The sequence below is a fragment of the Lissotriton vulgaris genome, chromosome 7 (genome assembly GCF_964263255.1).
Source record: "Lissotriton vulgaris chromosome 7, aLisVul1.2, whole genome shotgun sequence".
Taxonomy (NCBI): domain Eukaryota; kingdom Metazoa; phylum Chordata; class Amphibia; order Caudata; family Salamandridae; genus Lissotriton; species Lissotriton vulgaris.
The window spans coordinates 294,532,507-294,560,006 of record NC_141695.1 but is presented as its reverse complement, the minus strand read 5'-3'; the positions used below and the strand labels follow the sequence as shown (position 1 = coordinate 294,560,006).

The 27,500-nt window shown below is 48.3% G+C and overlaps 1 protein-coding gene across 1 annotated transcript in view; it reads left to right on the top strand.

Moving 5' to 3' along the window:
• ASPDH (aspartate dehydrogenase domain containing) overlaps positions 1 to 27,500 on the top strand; it is a 186,658-nt gene that overhangs the window by 133,716 nt on the left and 25,442 nt on the right. The window contains exon 6 of the mRNA XM_086930103.1: positions 20,631 to 20,857. Within this exon, the coding sequence (XP_086786229.1) occupies positions 20,631 to 20,857 (227 nt within the window). The remainder of the gene's footprint in view (positions 1 to 20,630; positions 20,858 to 27,500) is intronic.

Here is a 27,500-nt window from a genome sequence, read left to right as displayed (position 1 = left end):
CTGGGGCAGGACAAGACCTATGACAGGCTTGTCACCCATTTCTATTGGCCTCAGATGCGTAGGGATGTAGACATCCATTGCAAGACTTGTCGCACTTGCCAGGCAAGTGGGAAAAGCGGAAGGAAGCAGAAGGCTCCCCTCCAACCTTTTCCAGTGGTCAGCACCCCCTTTGACCGGGTGGGTATTGACATTGTTGGGCACCTGGACCCCAAGACAGCCCTGGGCAACAGGTTCATCCTGGTCTTGGTGGACCATGCCACGAGGTACCCGGAAGCCATCCCTCTCAGAACAGTGACGGCCCCCGTGGTGGGACGAGCACTGATGGGTGTTTTCTCCCGGATGGGGTTCCCCAGAGAGGTGGTATCCGACCGAGGCACCAACTTCATTTCGAACTATATGAAGTCTCTGTGGAAGGAGTGTGGGGTAACCTACAAGTTCACCACTCCTTACCACCCTCAAGGAAATGGGCTAGTTGAGAGATTCAACCGGACCCTGAAACGTATGATTATGGGTCTTGAAGAACCAATGAGGCGGAAATGGGACGTCCTCTTGCCATGCCTGTTGTTTGCTTACCGTGAGGTACCGCAGAAGGCTCTAGGGTTCAGCCCCTTTGAGCTCTTATACGGTCACCCGGTAAGAGGGCCTTTGAGTCTGGTCAAGGAAGGCTGGGAGCAATCTCCCAGGAAACCTCCCCAGGATGTATACAGTTACATGCTGGCCTTTCGGAACCAGACTCGGCGCTTCAGGGAACTTGCTCAGGCAAATCTGGAGGCCAGCCAGGAGGAGATGAAGCGTTGGTACGACCGGAATGCCACTCTGGTAGAGCTTCAGCCTGGTCAGGAAGTGTGGGTCATGTCCCCTGTGGAACCTTGTGCGCTCAAGGACAGGTGGACTGGACCGTTTAAGGTTGTGGAGAAAAAGAGCGATGTCACCTACCTGGTGGACTTGAAATCTCCCAGGAATCCCTTGCGGGTCCTGCATGTCAACCGTTTGAAGCCCCACTTAGAAAGGTCCGAAGTGGGCATGCTCCTAGCTACAGATGATGGAACGGAGGAGGAGAGTGAGCCTCTTCCTGACCTCCTGTATGCTAAAGAGCAAGACGGGTCAGTGGATGGTGTGGTCCTCTCTGACACACTGACCCTTGAACAGAGACAGGATTGTCACCAACTGTTGGGGCAATTCCCGGATCTGTTTTCCTTGGTTCCGGGTGTCACGCATTGGTGTGTCCATGACGTTGACACCGGAGACAGCCCTCCTGTGAAACACAAGGCTTACAGGGTGACTGACAAGGTCAGAGCGTACATTAAGGAGGAGGTCTCCAAAATGTTCGCGTTAGGGGTGATTGAGTCCTCTAGCAGTCCTTGGGCCAGCCCAGTGGTCTTGGTCCCGAAGGCTGCAGCGCCTGGTGCTTCACCAGAACTCCGGTTCTGCGTGGACTACCGAGGGCTCAATTCGGTCACGAAGACTGACGCGCACCCCATCCCCAGAGCTGATGAGCTCATCGATCGGTTGGGAGCTGCCCGGTACCTTAGTACGTTTGACTTAACGTCTGGGTACTGGCAGATCGCCTTGACCGATGGGGCAAAAGAGAGGTCAGCGTTCTCCACACCAGATGGGCTATACCAGTTCCGGGTGATGCCCTTTGGGATGAAGAATGCCCCCGCCACCTTCCAGAGGTTGGTCAACCAGGTCTTGGCTGGACTGGAGGACTTCAGTGCCGCCTACCTGGACGACACCGCAGTGTTCAGCGCCAGCTGGGAGGAACACTTGCACCACCTCCAGGAAGTGTTGTTGGCCCTGCGCGGTGCAGGCCTCACAATCAAAGCCAGTAAGTGCCAGATTGGGCAGGGTTCTGTGGTGTACTTGGGGCACCAAGTAGGGAGCGGCAAGGTTGCCCCCCTGCAACCCAAGATTGATACCATCCTGGCTTGGGCGCCGCCCAAAACCCAAACGCAGGTGAGAGCCTTTTTAGGACTCACGGGTTATTACAGGAGGTTTGTCAAGGATTACGGTAACATTGTGCACCCCTTGACTTCGCTGACTTCCAGGAAGCAGCCACGAAACGTGATCTGGACTGATGCTTGTCAAACGGCCTTTGACACCCTGAAAACTGCAATGTGCACAGCACCTATACTCCAGGCACCCGACTTTTCGAAAGAATTCATTGTTCAGACGGACGCTTCAGAGCATGGCGTGGGGGCTGTTCTAGCTCAGGTGAATGAAGAGGGCCGAGACTTGCCTGTAGCCTTCATCAGTAGGAGGTTACTTCCCAGGGAAACGAGGTGGAGTGCGATAGAGAGAGAAGCATTTGCTGTGGTCTGGGCGCTGAAGAAGCTAAGACCCTACCTGTTTGGGACTCACTTCCGGGTTCAGACAGACAACAGGCCCCTCAGATGGTTGATGCAAATGAGGGGTGAGAACCCAAAACTGTTGAGGTGGTCCATTGCTCTACAGGGGATGGACTTTACGGTGGAACACCGCCCTGGCACAGATCACGCCAATGCTGATGGCCTGTCCAGATTTTTCCGCCTTAGTGATGAGGACTCCCTAGGTTAAGGGTAGTTCTCCCCACATTTCAGCTGGAGGGGACACGTGTTAGACCTGACATCATTGGCTTGAGTCTCTCCTCCATTTTTCTGTTTGCCTCTACTGTTTTACGATGTTTTGCTGGTATATGCTTTGGGCGCTGTGTCACTGCTAATCAGTGCCATAGCGCAAGTGCTCCCGATGTTAAAATGATGTATCTATTGTATCCATGTTTGGCTTATTTGGTTTACTGTCAGTCCCTAGTCTAGTGCACCAGGAGTGCCGGGGCTTGTAAATACAAATGCCGCTCGTGGGCTTGCAGCACGTGTTGTGCCACCCACAGGAGCGGCCTTGGAAAAGAATGTCTACGGGTCGGTCATTGCGAGACCCACGTGCAGTCTTGTACTGTCACGCTGGCTGCGCAGGTATACCTACTTTCCAGCCCCTCCAACCTTCCCTTAACTTCATGTTAGTCACCCCTATGGTAGGCCCGTGGGCCGGGTGCATTGTAAGTGTAAGGAAGGACACGCCTGACCAAGTTGGCATGTCCTGGTAGTGAAGTACCGCCATCTTCGTGCTTCACTATTGCGAGGTAGCCTGCTCTCCATTGATTAGAATGGGCCGCCGGGATTATTAATGCTATGATCCTAGCTGGCTCGGAGAGCACGGTGCAATGTCGAGTTTGGTATCCCTGAACTCGGGGTTTAATTACGCATCCGTTGGTGTGGATGGTTTTCGGACTCTGGGTTCGAAAATAGCACTTTTAGAAAGTGTCTATTTTCTTGCCTAACCATATCTGGTTTCTGCTGGTCTTGCGTGTGTGGGACAGGAGCTGGGTGGCTCCAGAGGTCTGGATGAGTCAGTGTGGGATGAGTGGGACATTTACGTTGAGAGTAGGGGGAGAGTAGCTGTTGATAGCCTGCTCCTGCCAGTATCAATGCTGGCTCCACCTCCTGCGGGGCGTCTGAGGACTCTGCCCGGCTCAATGAATAGGCCAGGTGCTACTGCCTAGCTCCACCCACCACAGACCCAGGATGTTGGGAAACCCCCGGCATAGACAAAGGGATCAAAGACGAAAAGGGGTATAAGAGAAGGACCCCTGAACTAGGAAATCAGATCACTTCTGACAAGGAACCCTGTAACCAAGGACAAGAAGCCTGCTGATCTAAAGGACTGCCTACCCCTTCTGCCAGTGTGCTGTTGTTGGGGGAATCCTGCAGTGCTTCTTTATTTTTGCCAAGGAACCAGGAGAGAGGAACTGTGTGTGTACTCTCACGCTTGGTAAGAAAATCTCCAAGGACTGGAAGAGTGCCAGTCTCCTGCTGAAGTCACAGGGCTAAAGGACTTCATCTGCTAAAAGTGCTATTTGCTGGAAGTGTGAATCCAGCACCTCTGAAAGGAACAGCAATCACGACGACCGGACGCTGGGCCCAACCGACGCCAGCAGCAACGCCAGTGAGTAGGAGTACGGCTCTAACTCCAGAGGACCTCGTGTCTGCCCCGCTGCTGATCGCATCAACCGTGTGCCCTTCGACGCCGTGAGCGCTGCTCACTCTGGGCAACTGCATCATCGACGACGCCTGCTGAGGCCTGATCGACACTGAAGACGCGACGCCGGTTTGCTCGACGCCGCTGATCATCGTGTGCTTCATTTTCCTAAGGTAATGTGTTGTTGGGGGTCCGTGTGACTCCGGGCTCGACGTAGCGCTCCTCGCGGTCGACGCCGAACCTGTGGATTAACTTTGCCTCGACGTTGTGTAACTCCCGTGTGGGTTACCCTGTTGCTAAGAACTGTGTTTCCAAGAAGAAGATTTGCTTGTTACTAAAAGACTTTTGTGCTAAAGAAGAAACTACCTTTGAACTATCCTTTTTCCTTCCCGAACGTATTTATTCCGATTGTGTACAGTTTTGCCGTTATTTGGTCTTGTGCTAAGTCTTATATTAAAATACTTATTTTTATAATACTACTGTGTCGTGTCCATTTGTAGTGTATTCACTTTATTACTGTATGTGGTCATAATTGCTTAACACACAGCCTCTGAGATAAGCCTGTTCTGCTCTGCCAAGCTACCAAGGGGGTGAGCAGGGGTTATCGAAGGGTGTGATCCCCTTGCCCTGACTAGAAAAGGAGTGTCCCTATTTGTCAGAAGTGTATACCTCTGCCAACTAGAGACAGCCGGTTCTAACAAAGTGTATAAATGCTATTATCAACAACTGCAAGCACTTTTTCTAAATTGGCCTGATCAATAGCCCTTAATCTAGAAGCAACTTCGATTTGAGAAAGTTTCCAAACTTTGTTGTAAATAGCATATATCCATCTTTTTGACCTGCCTCCGGCCGGGCCCTTAACAAAGTCACTCAAATCAACATCGTCAGTCAATTTGGACAAATGAAGTTTAACTGCTGCTAAAGTGGAATGTTTGAGCCAGTTCTGACATAATTTGCCTACTGAATAGGTAGCAACAGAATGGTCGCTTTCAAAACGGGGATCCACGCTAACCTGTGTGTAACCAGGGGCCAGACTCAGAAAACAATGTTGGCATGAATCTGAACTTTTCGGCCATATTAACCAACCTTGGGAATCCAAGCTAGAAATATTAAATGAGGAATTTATTATCAGGGACTGTAAATCATCAATGGAGCTATCGGTGTGATTGTACCATGTAGGGTATTTTCCCAAATCAGATATGGAAGGAGCATTTAATTTTTTAGACATAGCCAATCCAAAGCAGGTAGTTTGAGAAATAGTCAAATTCAAAAACAATATATGGTTCGGGATGAGACATGCACGATGCAAAGCCTCGGTCCCTTGCACTTGCCAGCTTTTAGAACACCAAACAGATTTAAGATCTATAGTATCTTTCCACAGCTCATAGCCCCCTATATCTAATTGATTGATAAAGGACTTTGAATATAGTAATTTAGTGTGGGTGAGTCTAACTTTGGAAGAGGACTTATCAGTCATCTTAAAATAAAATGTGTCAGGATTAGATTGATTAAAATCAGTAAAATCAGTGAACTTTTTAAAAAGAGTTTTTGAGCTGCCTTCAACGGGAGCTGGACAATGTTCCCATTTAGTGTAATTAACCACATTTCTAAACATGTTTGCTTTATACAGAAAATTATTGCCATAATGTTGGTAGCAGAATAAGTCTGCATAATTGGCCGAGTCTAAATAGAAATCTTCAGCATCAAAAGCATCATAATATTCCAAATCAGAAAAAGGAGCCTCTGCGGCTTGGACATTCCAATCATCAAAGCGTATGTTTTGTTTCACTACATCCCCCATTGAAACACAAAGTACATTGGGAACATTTATAACCTCTGTAGGGCCATGGATTTGTAATTTGACAGCATCCCACACAATCCCATCTAAGACAGGCCAAGCTGTGATATTTACAAAAGTCTGGTCCCTCTTCATGATGTGGGACGAGGAGTGGGGTGCCAAAGTTACATCAATTAATCTAATTGAAGTTATTTCTTTAACATAATGTCCATGAACTAGATGAAAAAACATACCTACAAATCCAATTGCCATGAACAAAAACATTGAAGAAAGCACCAGGCAAATGTAAGTCCATGTGGGTATTAAAAAATGCTTTCTAAACCAAACAGCAAAAATAGAATCTTTCGATGGGGACTTTGATGTTGTAGAGTCAGTGTTAAATGAAAAGCGTGACTGGTTAACTGCACTTGTTTGCACACCAGGCAACAACACATCTGTGGGGTAAGTATACTCAGTATCATCAAGGGGATCACCAGCCGGTGGATTCAATAAAGGTTTAGTAACTGTATGCATCTCAATGGCAAAGTCAGGCCAAACCAGAATTTCTCAGCATTGCCGGACAAGAGACCGCAGGTGTCATACTAAGAAGAATCAGCCATTTGCTGTAGTTTGGCATTGTCAATGGAGATGTACCTGTTATCCTTGCGACCAGGAAGTGGAGGTAAAATTACTGTTCTTGTGCCCTGCACAGGTACTGGTGCAAGATATGAGGGGTCAAACTTCTTTTTGTTCTCCACATTCTCATGGACCAGGTCACCGACTCGGGGTAGCCAGCCAACTACTGGAATCTGAAGAGCAGCATCAGTTGTCGAGGGCAAATGTTCCTTTGCAAGACTGTCATGAGTCTTTTGTAGGTTCTGTAACACAGCAGAATGATCATCTACGTCAAAGGGTGAGGCAGACGCCGCCATGTCTAGGTCCTCAAGGTCCGTAACAAACATTTTGATGCCAAAGAGCATTTCGTATGGGGTCTGCCCACCCAGAGACCTTCTAGGGAGATTATTAAGTGCACGTTGGACGCTATAGACATGGTCCAGCCGGTTCCTGCCAATACATAAAACCTAGCTGTCAATAATTTCTTTAAGTCACAGCTCATTCGCTCCACAATGCTATTACCCTCAGGTCTGTATGGAGACAAAAATTTGACTTGGACCCCCAATGAACCCATGACATCCTTGTACGCCTTAAAGGTGAACGCTGGACCCTGGTCTGAATAAAGGGTGCCACATGCAAAAATTCCCACAAAGACACGCAAATCCCTGGTGACAGTTCGGGCATCAGCACGTCAAGGCAGTCAGAGCCAAATAAAGCGTGTGCACGAATCCATTTCAACTAAGATGTACTTATACGCAGTATCTGAGGAGAAAGGACCGCAGTGATCTAAATAAACACACCCAAGTGGTTTATTAGATATGTACATCTGCTGGCAAATGTCACAATGAAGGACATAATCACACATTTGTTTGTACAATCAGCACCACCAGTAACGCTGCTGTACAAGAGATATTGTCGCTGAAACGCCGGCATGCGCCGAGGCCATGCCCTCGTGAGCTGCTGTTATCAAGGTTTGCCTGTGGTCCGCTTTGGGAAGCAATCTGTCTCCAAAGTTGTTAATTCTCACATATTGAACTTTAGTAGGACTTAAATCATAAGAGTATTTAGAAGGGAAACCTCCCTTCTCTGTTGCAGCAACGGCTGCCAAGATGTCATCATCAATCTTACTTTTGGAACGTGTAACTGTTGCTACTACATATGCTGCTACTGCTGTCTTTGCTGCTTTACCAGCAAGACAGTTACCAACAGCTTGTACCCCCATGCGTTGGTGACCAAGCATACGAATTACAAACACGAGCCGCAGCCATTCTTGTAGCTCTGCCACTCGAACCCATAGCATTTTGTGTTTGATTGTGCTACCTTTGGAATCACAAAATTCATTTTGAGTCCCAAAGAATAAATTGTCATTGTACGACTGAACACAGTAGTAAGAGTCACTTACAACAAGAGTAGTCACACAAGGGTCAGCATACACCAGTGCAAACACCAGAGGACGTAGCTCTGGCAATTGGGCGGTATAGTCCACTAATGTCTGTGTATGCACGACATCGGACTCGAACTCTCCATTCACCACTGTACCCACCACTATTGCGCAGACCGCTGAATAAGCATGCTTTGAAGCCATCGTCGGCTGCGCCGATCCGTCACTGTAAATGATACAATGGAAATCCTCCAGTGGGTGCAAAGTCAGAGGAGCCGGATGAACGAATTCATACTGCAAGTACTCCTGAGTTTGCACAGAGGAATCAAAAATAAACGTGACATCTGGACACGTCAAGGATGTGGCCATATTGTAGCCAATGGGGATGCAAATCTTTTGAATTAGATACAGTGGCTTTCGTCACTGCCTCCAGTGCAGGATACGGTGTAACATCTAACTTGCGCTTCACCTGCGACAGCGCTCGTTCATTTAGAATTGACATCTGCACTGCAGTCAAAACATTTTCGACAGTGGAAAAATGCATTTCAGCTGAAGTGTACAACTGTGACTTGTAAGCAACAGGCACTGTGTCACCCTCATTAAAAGTCAGGTACGTGAAACCCACTGCTCCTGGCACAATTCTTATTACCAGGTTGCTCTGGTTGTCACAAGTCAGTAAGAACTTAGATTCCAAAAGATCAGCCTGCAAAGATTGCAAGATAGCTGAATGTTCAGGCAGCCAGCATGACTTGGCAAAAGTAGGTTGTATCAAGGCATAAAGCGACTTGATATGCTGGGCATAATTGGGAATGTATGTATGCCCGAAATTTAAAAAACCCAGTTAAGATTGTAGTTTTTTCAGAGTTGTAGGAGCGCGCAACTGTGTGCATTTCTCCAAGAAGTGAGGTGTTAAACCTCGACCTTCATTGTTGAGCTCATAGCCCAGGAACAACACTGTGTACTCTGCAATGTGTGATTTTGCAAAGTTAAATTTGTAACCGAAGTCCGCAAACATTAAAATGATGCGGTCAACAAGACACAAATGTGGCCAAAATTAGATGTCTGTGAGATAAATGTCATCAACATACGAGCACACATCAGGGTTGAGTCCCTCCAAAAGAGAGAATATGCGAGCGGCAACGACGCCTGGACTGTTTTCATAGCCCATTGCTAATCTTCTGAACTATTTTTGTTTGCCTCCACAGGTAAACGCTGTCCATTGACTACTAAGTGAGGACAGGTTATGGCTAAAAAAGCCATTGGAATGTTGATCGTGGTTTTAAACAGTTTACGCACAAGACTATCCATAAGGGCAGAACTGTCAGTATTCTGTACTGCGCAGGTCCAACAATGAGAGTTCAAGTGCCGGTAATCCAATACCAAACGGTACGCGCCATCAGGCTTGGTTACAGTAAAAAGAGGATTATTAATCGGTGACACACATGTCTCAATCACACCTTGATATTCCAATTGTTCAAGGATTTCTGCAACATGGGCTTTCGCCTCACGTCGCATGGGATATTGAGGTTGAGGCTGTGGCATAAACCGTAATGGAATCTCATGTCTGGGTGAAAGCTTGCCCCATCCACATTGAGTACGGTACAAAGCAGGCAGAAGCACCTTAGCCCACTCTTCTGCAAAATTCAGCGCCTGCTCTTTCGGCACAGTATGAGTGAAACTAGGGAGGATTACCTCCTCCCCTCTCGGGGCAGCCAGTACCAAGGGTGGGGCCCTCTGCTAACAATATGTCATAGGTAGAAGTTAGATTTTCCCAAAAATTTCCTTTTATTTTACATTATATGTCACCTTCAATTAAAAGGACTATTTCATAGAGTCTGTCAGGGGGAGCCACTCTAGTGGCAGCTGTCTCAACAGCAACAAACTTGTCAGTTGCTATTGCCTTCAGATATGGACGCAATGCTTCCCGCACTACTGTAATTTCTGCTGCGCTGTCTAGCTGTGTTTGAATCTGTGTTCTCACTATCCGTGGCGTACCTTGCAGTCAAGGCGGCAACTTTATTTTTCTGAAACTGGGGTCCTTGACGTTGAAAGTTGTCCTGCTTGCCTTTACCTTCCGTCTGGCGGGGCTGCTCACGTCCTTGGGGGGCACCCTGTCCTCTGCCGCGGTCTCCTCCACCGGCTTGTGAGACCAATGTTTCCTGCAAAGAGCGAGGAGAACGTTGATCAGGAACCTGAAATCGATCAGGTGACTTGATATCAGCGCGGTAGCGCAAATCATATGTGCGCTCAGAAGACACAGATATTGGCGATGTAGGACGTGACCCCTGTTTCTGTTGCTGTTTCCCCTGTTATTTATTATTCCAATTCTTTTTGGGAAAATTCGGGCGATCATCTTAAGAAGACTTCGCCGTCTGAGTTTGCGGTTGAGCTGTTATTTTAGCAAAAGGCTTAACACCCAAACTATTGCGGCCAATGGTCTTATATGCCTCCGCAATGATTTTCGGTAGCTGCCGGGTCTTATCGGCATTCAGGACATCGTGTAAATCATTAGACACCTGAAAGTTCTCCGCATCACCCTTAACATTAGCATGGATGAGATCGGAAACTACGTCAAACACCCCAACGAGTCTCATTCCCAATTCAGCAGCCGCCACCGGACCGTGTTGATCCTAAACACGTTTGATCACGGAGGGCAGGACCGCAATGGACGGGGTGCCGAAGCACTTAGCATAGACTGCCTCAAACATTTTACCACAGGTCCAAAAAGGCATATCATCCTTATCTTGGTGGCGCTTGCCCATTACTGAATTTACCATGACGGGCCGGTCCAACTGGATGCGCCGCAGCACCAGGTGCTTCCACCTGGATGTTGCGGGATACGTATTGCACTAAAGCCTGATGCACTCCAAGCAAGAAGGTGTAGACTACATGTAACTCAGCTATAGTGGCTGTCAGATAACGCGTATGCAGTGTGTACCCGGCCAAAACCGGCCACGTGGCCCCAGGAATAGACAAAGGACCTAACTGAACTGCTGTTACCGAGTGGGGAAGGGCATCATTAAACCAAATTCGATGCTGCCAAGCAGAAATCAGAATTTCCAGTGTCCTATATGGAGTGTAGTCCATAGGCATGGCAGTGGGAGAGTAAACATGAAACGTACTACTCACCGCATTTACTGCAGGAAAGGTAACCCACAAGTAGAAAAGCTCAAACCGTTATGCAGCTTCAGCACTCACCACAAAAAGAGCCACCATGCCTTCCAAGGTGACGGCAAATGTCTGCAAAGGATTGCGGACGGCCACCCTACTATGCTGTGGGATCTCAACATCAGCCATAAGGACACTGAAATAAAAACACAATTTAAATGAAATGTAGCACAAACGGGTTGTAATCCAAACTACAAACCTTTTTTAAAATATCAAGCTTGAATAAACCTATACTTAAACCATATGGGTAGGTTAATCCGTCACCACCGTCAACCGAAAACAGTAGTGAGGGTGTCGTGGACTGTTATAAGCACTACTCGAGAGTCTCAAATACAAGATCACATTGTTAGGTGTGCCATGTTGCAGGGATTCTGCTCATACACAGAACTGTGCACAGAGATCCAGGACCTCAATGAATTGTGGTGTACCAAAAAACTCACCTCAGTACCTAGAACCCCTAACCGCCTAGCATCAGTGTCTCATTAGCTCTCTGTACTATAGCAAAGTTACTAAAAATTAGACAACTCAGAACATGCGACTTAGAATACTCTCAGGAATGGTGGGAATCAAGAACACTCTTTTGTCTTTATTCTCACACAAGTCCACAATGTGAGTAAATAGAGACACGTAAAAGTTTAAAATGTGTATTTTAGCGACGTGCTCTAAGATGTAGTATTTTTGCTAACATAAGCAGGCATATGATTAAAAATATTACGATCAGCATTGTTAAAATTCCATAAAACACAAAAGGAGAAATCATATTATAATGATAGTGAAAACAGGTCCCATAGTGCCTCGTGTACTACCCTCCCTTGCTAAGGACTAGGTTTTATAATAATAGAAGGTCTCTTAGGCTTGAATGGGAACCCCATACCTCAAAGATCAGTAGAGGTGAATCACTTCAGGATCAGCAAAAGCTCTCTCTCTCTGGAAGCGGATTTTCTCCAAGTGCCCTAAGCATGCATGCAGTGCAATATTAAAGGCGCTCGAATTTCAGTTAGCTGCAGCTGTGTGCATTTTATGTCTAGAGCGTGGGCCGATTAGCCCGAATAACAGCTAACATTGTTATGGTAACCTTGGAGGCTTGTGTACTCACTGTGCAGACTAAGGTCGCGATGTAAGTCTAGGGATGTTCAAAACAAGCTGTTCTCATGTGAAGAAATTCAATCAGCCTAACTTACAACAAGTTACATGCAGTGTCTTGTGCAAAAGCAGCAAAAAGGTAAAATGGTGTTTAAACTTCTAATAAGCCTATGCTAACATAGCAATGGTTGCAAGCAGGGCCCTGCCTTCACTACACCACAGTGAAACAATGCAATGCGTAGCATCAAGATCATGTACTGAGTCAACACAAGATAATGCAACTCGATTGGCTACCAGCATGCCCAGTCCAAGAAGAAATACAGCAATGCATCACGCGGCAATTATGTACAGTGTGATAGCAAAAACAATGCAATGCGTATCACCACCAGCATGCCCTGACCACCAGCATGCCCTGTGCAAGAAAGTAATAAGGTAATGCGTCACAGTGCTATTCAGCACCGTGCAGTAAACAATCAATGCAGTGCGCTACACTATGATCCTGTATCCTGCAAGAGAAACATAACATAAGGCGTAGTGCACTAACCCCTGAGTTCGTTAAGCACCTCTAGTGTCAGACGTTGTTCAATAGTTCGATAGTTCGTTAGCAGCAAATATGCAACGTGTTATTCAACTGTTTTTAGGAATTGTGCGACTGGTTGCCCCCAACACAGATCAACAATGATACCCAAGTTCCACTCAAGGCCCTGGCCCCTGTACTGCCCCGTCCGCGACCAGCACGGACCGAGATCTGGGTCGAAGCAACAGGCGCACACAGCTGCTGGCAGTGAGAGACTGAGAGAGTGTCCCTCCGAGCCTGCACCCTGCCCCAGGCGATGATCCACTTTACCTGGGAGGGCGCGAGCCCACTCTTCTCTCCTAACTCAGCGGCTTGGCCTCACTCAAGAACCTTGTCACCACGGGCAAGGTGCGCTCGGGCTGGTAGTTCAGCTCCTGCGGGACTGCCTGTCAGGGCTGCCAATGTTCAGCACAAACTCCTTCCACAAAGCCTTCCACGTGGGGCTGTTGCTACCTCACATTGCCTTTGAGGGCCCGATCCCTTGGCTCTCCTCTCCAGCATTGTTAGGACTTCTTCACTCCCTGGTGCTCACCGCTCCTTCGTGGCACCTTCGACACGCACCCCCTGGCGCGTCTGAGACTCACTTCGTCTCCTGGTGCACATAGTCTTCTGGTGCTCTCCACTAACGCCCGAGCCGCACCACGACACGCACACTGCGTGTCTGAGTCTCTCCTCTCCACCACATGCCGATCCGCGTGTCGGATACTCAATCCTTCTTAGTGCCCACGATGTCCCGACACTCTTCACTAGTGCTTGGACTGCACCACGATAAACACCCCCTGCGCGTCCCGAATCTCTGCTTCTTTCACGATGCCCACAATTTACAGGTGCTCCAACACCTGTAGCCGCACCAAGACACTCACCCTGAGTGTCAGAGTCTTGATTCGCTCCGGGTGCCCACGATCACTTTAGGCACCCCTTCGGAGGTCTCAGTCTGCCACGACACGGTTCCACCACAGCGCCACTTGAGACTTCCAGGAAACTTTTATTTTATGTTCCTGTGTTTCCAAACAGGGAGCCATCTCACCTCGGGCCCTTGGGGTACAGGAAGCAGCACACAGCAAAGACCTGCTCAGGAAGAAGGGGGGGCATGACCCACTGCAGCACCCCTTCAGCCTCTCCTCGGTCAAGAACTACAAACTGCCTACAAGCCCCAGATCACAAAGCAAGGGTCAAATGTCTCCCGCAGCCTATTCAGCAACTCTTCCTGAGGCAGAGGTTTTCTTCCCGATCGCGGACAGGTTAAAGCCACCAGAGGCTCGACCAGTCCACGGCGTCTTCAAAGCGCTCCCAGCACTTCTTTGAACGATACCGAGACCGTTCTCGACTTCAAAGTTAACATAACCGCACCAAAGTCTTGGAATAACCGTTCTTCCAGTTATACCCTTCATTGTCTTTGAAGTTTCCTTGTGCTCAGAGGTCTCCGACCCCTCCCTAAATCAGTCTTGCATATCTCCCCACAGTGTCACCATTCTCTCTTTGAGACTGGGGGCCTGGATCTTTAATCACTCAGAGGGAGATGGGTCTATTGTTTTATGGCTCTGATCCAGGCCTCTTCACCTCGCAAAGCCTTTCCTTCTACCGGCTCCAGGTGCAGCGCAGCCTGGAGCCATCTTCACCCCTCCTCTGGGGCATGACTTCCCTCAGCCTTTCTCACCTCTCCCAGATCCAGGCAGGCAATTCAAATTCTGCTGAGACACACAAAAAGGTCTAAAGCACAAACTCAGCCATTTTCCCAAAAAGCGGTTTCTAGACACACAACAACAAAACCATCTAACCAAAAAGATGTGTTATGACACTGTCAATTCAGACATACCAAAATTCACTGTTCCATTTCCAATTCTTGGGAAACTAGGCTAACAATACTGCATCCAGCCCCCCCCCCATTCTGTCCTTTGTGCAAGATGGCCTTTCACCAGGGAAAATGAAATTGAGCATTTTCCACTGTCAGGGCCTTGGACCCACACTGGCACAGGTCCTGCCTTTTCACCTACATTGTACCCTGCCTAGGGGTTACTCAGGATGTCCTACAGTGGTGCCTGATGTGTTTGCAAAAGGGAAAGTAAGGCCTAACAAGTGGTAGCTCTTGTCAGGACAACATGCTTATTTAGTATAATGCGTGCAGGCCATACACTGAAGACCTGTGTTCCCTCTCTGCGCATTTCTTTAGTACTAGCTCTGGCACACACAGTGCACATCACTTAGGGATCTTGCTGGTAAGGCAAACATACAAATCAGAGACAACCAAACACCACTACAATTTATACAGGGAACATATTTACTTGCACACTGATTAGCAGTGGCAAGTACCTCCAGCATCTAACTTCACAGCTCTCTGTCAGGAAAACGGTCTAGGGGAAAAGCAAAAAGTTTAAGTGAACTTTAGCCAACAAGGCCAAGTCTAACATTCCACTACTTCTCTGAGAAAGAGGAAATCCTATGCCTTGTCAGAAAATTAGGAGCAGTAGGATATCAGGACTTTTGTTGCATAGTATATAATGATGTCTCTCAACTCACGCTACAGAGATGACCTGAGTTTCGCCCAGGTACACCGAAGCTTCGGGATGATGGCATTCACTATAGGTGGACGTGTCCATTTGGCCTCTCCTTTGAACATAGAGACCAGTGTTATACTTTCACAGATGAGTGGATGGTCAAGGCCTTGATGGGTCTCCTGCTCAAATGCTTATTGGGACCGCTGGGGTCAGATGCCGTGGACCTAAGCAGCTCCCAGAACTCGCACCATGCCTGCTGGTGCCCGCCAGTCAGAACCGGGGCACTGGTCCAGGGTCTGGGTGAAGCCAACCACTTATCCGATTAAAAACTTCCTTTGTTATATTCTGAACCGCACAAGAGTTCGTACCGGCAAATCTCGTAGATGGCCTTGGGGATAAAGAACGACTCAGATACTTTTACAGCCTGACGCTCTAGTAAATGAGGAGATGGGCAGATCTCCTGCATCTGTCTTTACAGTGACAGCCTTGTGTGGGTCCTTGGAGCCTTGCTGAGGTTTTAAATTTGTCTCAGTTAACCAGGATGAATGTCACTACTAAAAGCACCTGGGATCAGGGGGTGTTCCATTGGGGGGCTGAGGCACGTGCGGCCACCCAGCTGAAGGGCCACACACTGACCATGGAAGCTAACTAGCTGAGATACGGATGGGGCATAGCAGGAGCGGGAGAAGTACCATATACTTTCCTGGGGGTAATAGATACCTACCTGACCTGTGCTAGTCTTGGGGGCATCAACCTACTCAGTGGAAGGGACCTCCCTTGCCCTGATAACGGTTTTTGAAGGCACACTGTGCCCTTATCTGTCAACTGTTGGAGAGGGCTTTTTTCCTTCTCCTGGTTTTGACTATGTTTAATTTTATTGATGATCAGCTTAATTCATGTTTATCTTTTTGGTTTGGGGATTTAGAGGGGAAGGTCTATTTCAGTATAGACAAGATTGCAATGTTTGCTTCATTTCAGTTAGTCATAACCTACACAGCCTAGTTTAATTACCAAAACTACGATCCAAGTGATCTCGCTAAATGTGTGGGGTTGAACTTCCCTAATAACCGGGGGGCCATCTGGTGCATGCCTCAAAACCTTTGCATACCCCTTGGCTATCACTCCTTGGCATCAAGTAAACAGCGGGGTGTAGCTATATATGTAAGAAGTAATTTACCCCTAGTGTTCTCACAGATAGAGGCTGACAGAGAGGGAAGATCCCTAGCCCTGGTGGGCTCACCGGTTAACACCTCATCACTATAGGGACGGTATATGCACCAAACACAGCTCAGGACTCCTTGATTTCAACATTTCTGGAGGGTCTTGCGGGGTGGACCAGAGGGGAGATTATACTCACTGAAGACTTGAACATGGCATGGGATCCCCATAAAGACAGAGAGGGAGGCTATTGGGCACAAGTTCCAATTGCCCTAAAAACCTGAAAAATCTTGACCTTCGAGATGTCTGGCGGGAGCACCATATCATGGACTTTAAGTTTACCTTTTACTCTCATGTCCATCCCACACACTTCCGTTTTGACTAAATACTGCTAAGTAACTCACTTATTGGGCTACTCTGTTCAGTATAGATAGGACATATTGCCATCCCAGATCACACGCCCTCCCTAGTTGCCTTGGGAATGGCACAAGATGCAGCTCCCCAGACATTGGTGACTTCACCCCTTTCTCCTGAGAGATCTTACTGTTCAGCCGGAAATTGGCACTTGCATTGATGAGTTTTTTTATCTTAATGAGGGAGTGAGGGTTGCTATACCAGGAGTCTGAGACGGTTTCAAAGAAGTCATGTAGGGCCTCTTTATAGCGGCAGCAGCTGAACCACAGACTCCACAAACTAGATGTGCAACAGATGGAGATTGGGATCCAAATATTGGAGTAGGAATTTCTCAGATGCTCCTCATGTCATACCACTGATTGCAGCTTTGTGTTAGTTATGCATGTACTATGTGAACAGAGTCAAGATCTCACTGCAAAACCTTAGAAAACACTTGTACATTTGTAGCAGCAAAGTGGGCATGCACCTAGCATGCATTTTATGGGGCAAGAAGGAAAAGAAGTTTACCCGGGAATTTCTTGACAGTGCAGGGACCCTCCTCATGGCTGACAACAAGAAGGTGGAAGAAAGCCACAGTTTCTATCAGGTTCTTTATAATAACGCCCCCTCCTCCACAGCTGAAGGGGAGACCCTCCTCGAGCAGGCTCTGCCACGGTTTACGGGGACACAGAGGGAAGCCCTGGAAATCCTTATTACTGCTGAAGTGGTCCGTCTAGCCATTAAATCTTTCAAATCTAATAAAGCAATGGATCCAGACGGTTTCACAGCCCAGGTTTTTTTTTAATGTACTTACCCAGACTGATTCCTAAACTCATGCCCCTATTTAACCACTGTGCAAAGTCAGGGGCGATCACGCAGTCCATGGGGTAAGTAGAGGTGATGGTTATACCGAACCCAGGAAAAGATACATCTCACTGTGCGTCATATCACCCTACAGCCATCCTGAACTTAGATGCAAAGCTTTTCACAAAGATCTTAGCCTCGTGCCTCAATGATGTGCTGCCCAGCCTGAAATACTAAGCCAGATTGGGTTCTTACAAGGCCGGCAAACGCATGACAATCCTAGATCAGCTATCCACCTTATGGAGAAGATCTCCCTGAAGCAAGTACCGATGGTTTTCTGTCATTGGACACTGAGAAACCTTTGACATGCTTCAATTAACTTTGAAAAATAGGTATGTGCTCCAATTGGGTGAAAATGATCTTTGCAAATTATGCAAAGCCCATGGTGAGGATCCCTCTTAATGGACACAGTGCATCATCTTCACAGTCTCCAGGGGAACAAGGAAGGGCTGTACCCTCTCAACTCGGTTATTTGCCCTTTTCATTGAGCCTCTAGCCTACCTGCTATGGCAGTCTAAAGAGGTGACTGTAATACAATTCGGTCCTCAAGAATTTATAGCCTCGCTCTACACTGAGGACATCCTCCTGACACTATGCTCTTCAATGACCTCGCTACCGGCAGTTATAACTTTTCTTCAGGCATTTGAGAAAGCTTCCGGCTATAAGATCAATATGGAGAAGTAGGAGATACTTACACTAACTCTAGACAAGGAAGAACAAGTGGAGGAGACACCACAACTTCCCTTCTGCTGGGGCAAGTCCTCTAATAAATACCTAGGCATACACTTAACTAAATCTGTGGGAATCCTTTTTGGTGCCAACTACACACATTTGATGGCAACTATAGAGTTGGACTTGCGGTCTTGGGGGAAACTGATGCTTTCCAGGCTGGATCGGATAATTGTGGTAAAGATGAAGGGGCATATTACCAAGGCCGGCAAAATGAAATTATTGCCACTTTTGCGGCCGTTTTCGCCGCAAAGCGGCAATAATTTCATCGCCCTATTAGCAAGCTGTCGCTAACATCAGTTAGCGACAGCTTTTAGGTAATAGCGAGCAGTTTGGGGCCCGTTTTGCATGTCAGCGATATTTATCGCTAATGACTTGCAAAGTGGTCGTACCCAACCTGATAGCGACAGAAAGCAGTCGCTAACATCGCTATCGCCAATTATAAATGCAGGCGTAGCGATTAAAATATTCGCGCCAGCACGGATATCGCCAATTCCTAACGCCTGCTCAGACCACTTCTTAGCCTGTATATCCAATGGGAGGTGGATATTCAGGTAAAGTCCCTATTAGCTTTAATGCCGGAATATCGCTGAATTTCCAACGATATTCAGCATTTCGCCGCTATCGCCGGATATTTTATCGTTTCGGAGACAAACGTTGCTTATAACACGTTATCTCTGCGTTAAAATCCGGCGATGCGCGGCGATAAAAAAAAAATCGATAAGCTTATTCAGCGATAAATATTGGTAGTTGTTGAAAATATGCCCCGAATATTCTTCTTCCTACTATATTTAATCATGAGTGTACTTTCATACTGTCCAGCCCCGCCTATGTCATTCGTCTGGAAGGGCAAAACCCCCAGACTCCCACAAAACTTGAAGATACAGCCGAGAGATGCAGGGGGCCTTGGAGCCCTGAGCATACTGCACTATTATGCTGCAGCCCAACTGCTCACCATGGTAAAGTGGTCCATGTTGAACTCAGAAAAGAACTAGCATGGAATGGATCACACAATACTCTTGAGACCTTTCTGGGACTTAGTCCAGTTGAATCGACTTAGTAAACCACCTAACACACCAGTACACCAGTGGCCTCGGATGTGTATGCAGAAACAAGTGGGCAGGTGCAGTACCCATCTCCCTACACTACCATCCTTTACACCCAGGCCTACACCTCTGCCATGGAGGGACGTGTCTTTAATAAGTTGCGGTGGGAGGCTGCCTGAGGGTTTGGGTTATGCATGATACTGCTGTCCCAAAATGTTTCTCCCATTGTAGAACTGAGTTTGCCCTCCCAGAGTCTTGGAGCCTCCTATGCAATCAGATTCGGCTTTGGATAACACATCCTGTTTTTCCAGCAGGAGCTACTAGAGCTCAAATAACGCTCGCGTCAGCACTTTCAAAGCTCATAGGCACCCGAGGACCATCGCCACGCTGTGTTATATAAACTCCTCCTAGGGCAGGATAGGCCACAATCATGGAAACATAACCGGGGTGTGAACAGTCCATAGGCATACTGAACACAGCTATACAGTGGGCAAGATTATGTAGTGACACACACAAATCTTTTACATCTACCCTAGGGAGAAAAATTCACTACGATGTCTGCTATGAATGGCACTTCATCCCCCACAGGCTACACCATATGTACCTGGTGTTCTGGTGTTAACATGGGCTTCTATGGGAATTAACAAGGGCGTATTATCAAGCCCATTATTGCCGTTTTATCGGCAGTTTCCTGCCGATAAAACAGCAATAATTTTAACACCGGTCCTTGATAATATGCCCCATAGTCTGTTAAGCATAAGAGGTTTCTTAATTCAAGCATTTGAAGGTACTCTCTTCTGTCATAATGAAGAAAAAGGAGACTCGGATTTTAAATATTTGCCTAGGATCACAGAATTTGTTCATACAGATAAGCCAGGATGGACCCTCACATTTTCTAGTTCCACCCTGTGCAAATCAGGAAGTAGATGGGTATGTCTTTCTCTCACTCACTTTACATCTGGCCACTGCTTTGTCGTTAATTCTTGGTGCATGAGTTTAGAACGTGGGGGGGGGAGTGGGGAGCAGATACCACGAAAGCTCAGCTTGTTTTGGGCTTGAGGGTGGGTCCACAAGGAGCTTGATATGAGCCAGAGCCAGGCATCTGGCTTAAGATTTCAGTAGCTCGTCCACCTCTAGGACATGGCCTGCAATTGCAGACTGACCTATGAAGAAGGAGTGAGGAGCAGGCAGGGTTGAGGGCATGGATCAGATTGGTCTCTTTATTATTCCTTCCCTTCCCTTCTTGCTGTTTTAAGTTTGTGGATGGGTATAATGTTGCTGATGTTGCCTTCTCTCTATTCTTCACTCTTTCCAATCTTTTTGTCTCTAGGGTCTAAAGGTCACCATGACAAAACATCCCAGCAGTTTTAAACTGGAGGGCCGGCTGCGGGATCTTAACCAGGAAGTCAAGAGCAAGCGAACAGTTCTCTATGAGGGACCGGTGCGTGACCTCTGCCCCGTGGCACCCAACAACGTGAACACAATGGCTGCAGCATGCATGGCGGCTCATAACCTGGGTTTCGATGGCGTGCTCGGAGCCTTGGTGGCCGATCCGAGGTGAGAAGCCCCATGTTCTTTCTTGTTTTCTGGTACCATTTCAATTTCACTCTGGGTGTTAAAATAAAGGATTTCTCTATTTCATACGGGCTCTCTTGTCTGCACTCCTTCACGTTCAGGCAATAACCATTCCACGCTGTATGTTAGCATAAAAGGCCATTTATTAGGACAGGGTTGGCAACCATATATAAACTCAACATCAATAAACATCTAACAATCCCCAACCTCAGGTCTTTCATCCATCATCCATTCCCACACTCCAGTTAATCTCTCCCGATTAACTCAGCGACCTCTTGTCTTATACCATTAGTTTCCTCACTTATCTTTCAACCTCCTCCAGCATCTCCAGCCATTGCACTCCTGCATGCCGCACACCCATCAAGCACCTGTATCACCCTCCCCGGAAGGGTGAGTATGCCCGTCATAGACTCCCCACCCCTCCAAAGTACTGCTAGCACCACTCTCAAAATGTCCTAAACTGGCAAGCTCCCACCCCTAAAAACATGTAGGGGTGGGAGGGTGGTCAAAACTTTCTTAACCCTTCCCTAATGCGCTGAGGGCAGGAAGAGGATGAAACTTCCGCTCCTGCCCCGTATAAACCCTACCTTAACCCCACCCCTAAACCCACCCCATAACCTTTCCTAACACCCTGTCCTAACTGTCGCGCAAACACCCCGGGGGAAGACTGGTCTGCTATCCTCACATCCCCCCGGGGGCCTCATTGCGCAATAATCACTCCACGCTGTATGTTAGCGTAAAAGGCCATTTATTAGGACAGCTTTGACAACCATATTTAAACACAACATCTATGAACATCTAACAATCCCCAACCTCAGGTCTTTCATCCATCATCCATTCCCTCACTCCAGTTACTCTCTCCCGATTCACTAAGCGACCTCTTCCCTTATATCATTCGCTTCCTCACTTATCTTTCAACCGCTTACAGTATTTCCAGCCATCGCACTCCTGCATACAGCACCCCCATTATGCACCTGTATCCCCCTCCCCGGAAGGGTGAGTATGCCCGTCATAGACTCCCCACCCTTCCAAAGTACTGCCAACCAGGAAAAACCCCAGGAGGGTGGTTACCTGCCCCACATTGCTAAAGTGCACCTTTCGCCCACAAACCCTTCGGCACCAAATGAACTCGTTCCACAATTTACTGATGACATCCCTCATTTCCATCATGTAGTGTGCATTACTCATGTGTGAGAGGTGCACTCCATCATCGTGAAAAAGCAGTGACTCCTCAAGTCGCAATCCCACATTAGCAATCACTTTAATACCGTTGTTCCCACAAAAAGCTCTCATTGCGCGATTCAATTTTTGTTGCGCTTTTTCGTCTGCAGCGGGCTTCAGTGCCCCAAGAGAAATCCTTCTCGGTACAAACTCGGTCCATACAATACAGACGCCTGCCATTTTGCTCTTCATGGCCTCCAGATCCTGTTGCATCAAATGTAGAAGGGATGCGCCGGATTGCTTGATTAAGTCATTCTACCCCAAGTGGTTAACCAACATGTCCGGGCAGCCCCTTTGAGCCACCTTTTTCTTCAGCCAGGGCAACAATGCTCCCCAGCACATCCCACTCTTACCCCACCAGTGTACCTCATGGTGGCTGCTCCGCAGGCCAAGGCTACGGCCGTACACCTTCCTGTCCGCATACTTTGATGCCCAATGTACAAACGAGTGTTCGACAATCCAGGTAACTGTCTTGGCTCCCGGACCCCCAACGCAACCTACTAAGAGAAACAAATATTAATACAACTGAACCAACACACAACTACCCCTCTAACACCCTTACGGCCTACCCCGGCACCTGACTCATTTGCGCAAATAGCGTTCCCAGCAGCGAGACCTCCATCGCCCAATCCATTTAATCTTGTGCCAGGACCAATCCAGGCGTGCTGCTGCCATCGACGGGCCAATGCGAAATGAATGCGCCCCATACCTAGCAGGGTCCCTGCCCATGCGCCTCAATGCCATTCGTAACACCGCCAGTAACTGAAAGCAATCACCTGCTTCTGGGAAGCATGACAAAAGATTTCTCCAGCTACCCTCTGTGTCCTTCAACAAAACTCTTGCCACTCCCTCACCGGGCATGTCTCCACGCATTCACCCTAACCCAGCCACACCCACTTGCCCCTCCCAACCTGGTCCGTCTTAGTACAACCCAACCAAATACCCAGACGCGTCCCATCCTGGCGCACATCCTCATACACCCTACCAGCTTTGCCCCTTGCCCCCACCTATTCTGAAACCCGTAAAGCCCCAAAGAACATCCAAATCATACACAAACGGAACAATGCCACCTCCTACTCATCATAACAACAATGCGATAACTCAGCCAACAGGTCAAAAGTAATCGCCTCTCTAGGCGCCTCCCCCCCTCCCTCGCCCCTTTCACGCCCCCAACCTTTCAACATTCTACTCAACAAATCACTTTTTGCAGGATCAAAACCCATGTACAACGTGCTGTAAAAAGAAATCCCAGCCAATTTCCCTGCAATCGTAGTCTGAGACAACCCTTCATCAATGTAGTCCAAATCAAAAAGAATGACCCCCAATTCACATCCTTGTCTGGACATGCGCCATGTCTCACTGTTCCATCCAAGAAACGCACCTAATTCAGACCACTCCAACCTGTAAGAGCGCCTCATAGAGTTAGCTATGGATTTCTCAACCAGGCCCACTACTCTCACTCCCCCAGGCCACATACCATCCGGCACCTTGGTCTTGCAAGCCTACGCTCCCAGCAACAGACGTCTGAAACGCTGCCACTGCGTTCCACAATGTCATTGCTTACACCTGGGACATGTTGCCCGTAAAAAAGCACATTAAAACGCAGGCATTGCGACATAAAACTTTGCAACAAGCACGGCTCACGCAGGTCCCTTGCTTTCTGATTGTTCACCAAGTCCACTACTGTCCTGTTGTCCACGTGGAACAATACCGACCTCTTCTGGAACTCCAGGCCCCATAACTCTAGTGCTACAAAGAGTAGGAAGAATTCTCGGAAAGCAATGCTCCTGCCTTGTTCCAACCAATGTCCTGGCCACTTCTTCTGCTCACCACCTCCCGTCCCAGAAGACCCCAAAACCAGAAGCCCCTGCGGAGTCAGAGAAAAGTTGCACGTGCCAAACCATCTTGTCATCCACAAAATCCAGCGATACACCATTGAAGTCAGACAGGAAACTCTGCCACACCCGAAGGTCCGCCCTGACCCCCATCGAGATCCTGACTCTGTGAAGAGGGAGCACCCACCCTGACATGACCATGCCGAGACGTCTGCAGGAAGTCCTCCCAGCGCGCACCACCTGACACGCAAAATTCAACAACCCCAGAAGTCGTTGCACCAACCGCAGATCGATCTTTTTCTCCCCATTCACTTGCAGCAGAAAAACCTGCATGTCAGTCACCTTCTGCACTAGCAACCTGGCCATCCAAGTGACCAAATCCAACTCAATGCCTAGGAATGTCAGACTGCAGCTGGACCCAGCTTTTTTTTCCGGGGCTAATAGAACCCCAAAGTCCCGGGCCAGGACTTGAAACTGAGTAAGCGCCCACTCGCACTCACCAGACCGCACTCTCCCAACAAACAGAAAATCGTCCAAGTAGTGAGACACCTCACAATGACCTCTCCTGCACGTAAATTCCCACTGCAGAAAAGAGCTGAACATCTCAAACAAAGCACAGGAAATTGTGTAACCCATGTTCAAGACCTTGTCAACAAAGATGGCCCCTTCCAACTGCATCCCCAGCAGGGAGAAATCTGCAGGGTGAATGGGAAGGAGGTCAAAGGCTGACTTCATGTCACATTTTGCCAATTCCGCCCCAGCCGACACACCCGGGTCAGACTGATCACGTTGTCAACTGAAGCGTACAGAACTCTGTAATCCTTTTCAGCAATGAAATCATTCACAGATCTCCCCTCCGGCCAGGACAAATGAGAAATCAGTCTGAACTAGCCAGGCTCCTGCTTGGGCACCACTCCCAAGTGTGATATAATGAGGTCTGAGACAGGCCAATGATCAAATGGGCCCACTATCCTGCCTTCTAACACCTCCTTTTGCAATTTAGCTACAACCCTACTTGGCAATTCCTTTCGCTGACTTCAAATTCTACGCCCATCTCTGCTCCCCGGGGCCCTGGTATCCCACCCAAAAACCCTCCGTAAACCCCCAATGAATCGTCAATCCGGCCTCTCTATCAGGGTACCTAGAGAGCAATGGACCCATGGCCTCAACATCAACTGGGATAGGAGCCCTCGGGCCCAGCTTGCCCCACCCTTTCTTGACCCGCCACTGTTAAGATGGTGTGGCCAACGTGAAACATTGCGTGAGAGGATGGCTTCCGCCACACTTGGAGCACTCGTGCTTGAATTTGCAGGGGTGCCACATGCAGAAACCCTTGTTAAAGTTCCAGCATGCACCTGTAATAACCCCTGTGGGCTTGGGCGACTGTCCCGTTGACCCAGTGTAAGTGCTCTGTCCTCCCGTTCCGGTGTAAGAGCCATGCCCTCCTGCCCCAGTCTGGGCAGGACGGGACTGAAAAGGCCAGTTTGTGACTGGGAGGGTACTGGCCATGTGTGTAGATGCCAACGACTGAGTGCAGGACATTCACTGCATCCAGAGTTCCTGATCTACCTCACCCCATGGCTTATCCAGATTGACGCTAATCCTAGCCCTAAACTCCTCGTCGTAACTGAGCCACGCAAAACCACCGAAATGCATCTGGGCTTACTAGATGATATCCATATACTTAAGCAACGCTATAGCCCTCTCTAAATGCTTCTCGCAATATATATCCGCGTAAATCAGAAATGCCGACATCCAGTTCTCCATATTTACCGGCACCCTCGGCCACCTAGTGAGTTGCCACTCTTCCTCCTTAGAACCCTCCTTGGCCTCTATCTCTCTGTGCAATAGCTTGAATATGTCTACATGCTCGTGCTTCCATAATATTGACCTAGTCTTTTCAGATAAATGCGACCCCAGTGCCATCACCAAACCTATGTACGGTAACTTTGTGCGATGTTTATCATCCCCCTTCTCATCCTTCTCTTCTTGTTCCTCAGTCTTGTCAGTCTGGACGCTTGCTCCCACCAGTTGTTTATCCCCCCACTGGTTCCACCGCCAATTTGGCAGGCAATCCCGGGTCCCTCACAGATCCCTCACCCACACCCACTGACCAGCAGGCCTTCTTCCGCCCCCCCTTTTGGGCCATCATCCCAAGCCACCCACCAGGTACCCTCGCCTGATAAATTCTTGGGCACCTCTTGGTCCTTCCCTCTGGTGTCTGCCATCTTCTGGCTCACCTTTCTGCTCCTGTTGGTGCTGGACTGTGGCACCTGCAACACACAAAACTTTCCTGTTGCCGTCTTAGCCCTCTCCCAATCCACACAGTCCCGGACTTCACCCTCCTCCAAATCATTGCTTTATAATCCAATTGTTCCTCAATCTCACCTCAACAGGCGCCCCCAGCACTTCACACACCGCTCTCTTCAGACCTTTCTCTTTCTCACCAGGCACTACCTCACATTCGGCGCCGCTAATGCCCGCTCCCTCTGTGGAGGCAGGGCCAGACTGGAAACCAAAACTGGCCCTGGCAAAGAGCTCTGCTGGCCCCCCTGGGAGCGACCAAGCTGTTTGCCAGGGCCGGTTTTGGCCGATTTTGTACAGGCCGATAATACAGTTGTGCTGCAAAAACTGCCCTGTAACAAAAACGGCCCCCAGGGGCCCAAAATCGGTCCCCACCCTAGCGGCCCACCAGGAAAATGCCTGGTGCCCGCTATGGCCAGTCCGGCCCTGGGTGGAGGGAAGGCCGCAGTGGACCCCCCTGCTGCTTCTGCCCAGCGTCTAGAGGCCCATGCCTCTGCCAGCCTCCAACGCTGGCTTGTGCCTACCCTCCCGAGACCATCTAAGCCTGAGGTGGCCCCAGCACTATCAGGTCTCTGCACCTTCATGGCAGTCCCTGTCCCCCCCAACGGGGCCTCCCCTCTTCCGCCCAGACCCACCTGCCTCGGGACCGAGAGGCCCCTCGGCCCAGGCCCTGCTTTCTCCTCAAAAACATGTGCCGGAGGAACTTCAGAAAAAATCACATCTATGTTAGAATAATAATATTGTGACTTTTCAGTTCTATAACATAAACTAGCTAAAACACTACAGGAATACGTCAATGGTAAATGATGGTATGTTACACCTTCTGCTACAGATGTCAGTAATTTCATACATACAGAGCAATCACTAATTTCCATGGTCTCTACATAATGTATTAATAGGTTTGCAAAAACATTTAGATCTGTTTCATTTTAATTCACAGTGTGATGTAAATCTGTCTCATCTGGTGCTTCTAAATCTACTCTGTCTTGTTTAATGTTAGCCACTTTTCCAAGTGCATTAGTGTCATTCTGTCTGTTCACAGTCATTAGATAGGGGATGGCTTTTGTCAGTACCAACCATACTATAAGTACTAGAAATGTGTTACATATACATATTCTACTTTTTTATGTAAACAAGGGAACCCAATAAATACCTTTGGACCATGGGTAGTTTGCTATTTTAAGGAGAACAACGGTCCTCAGGACAATCAATTACTGGAAAAATAAACTTATAGCCCACAATGAGCACTAAAGTTCAACGTCCTG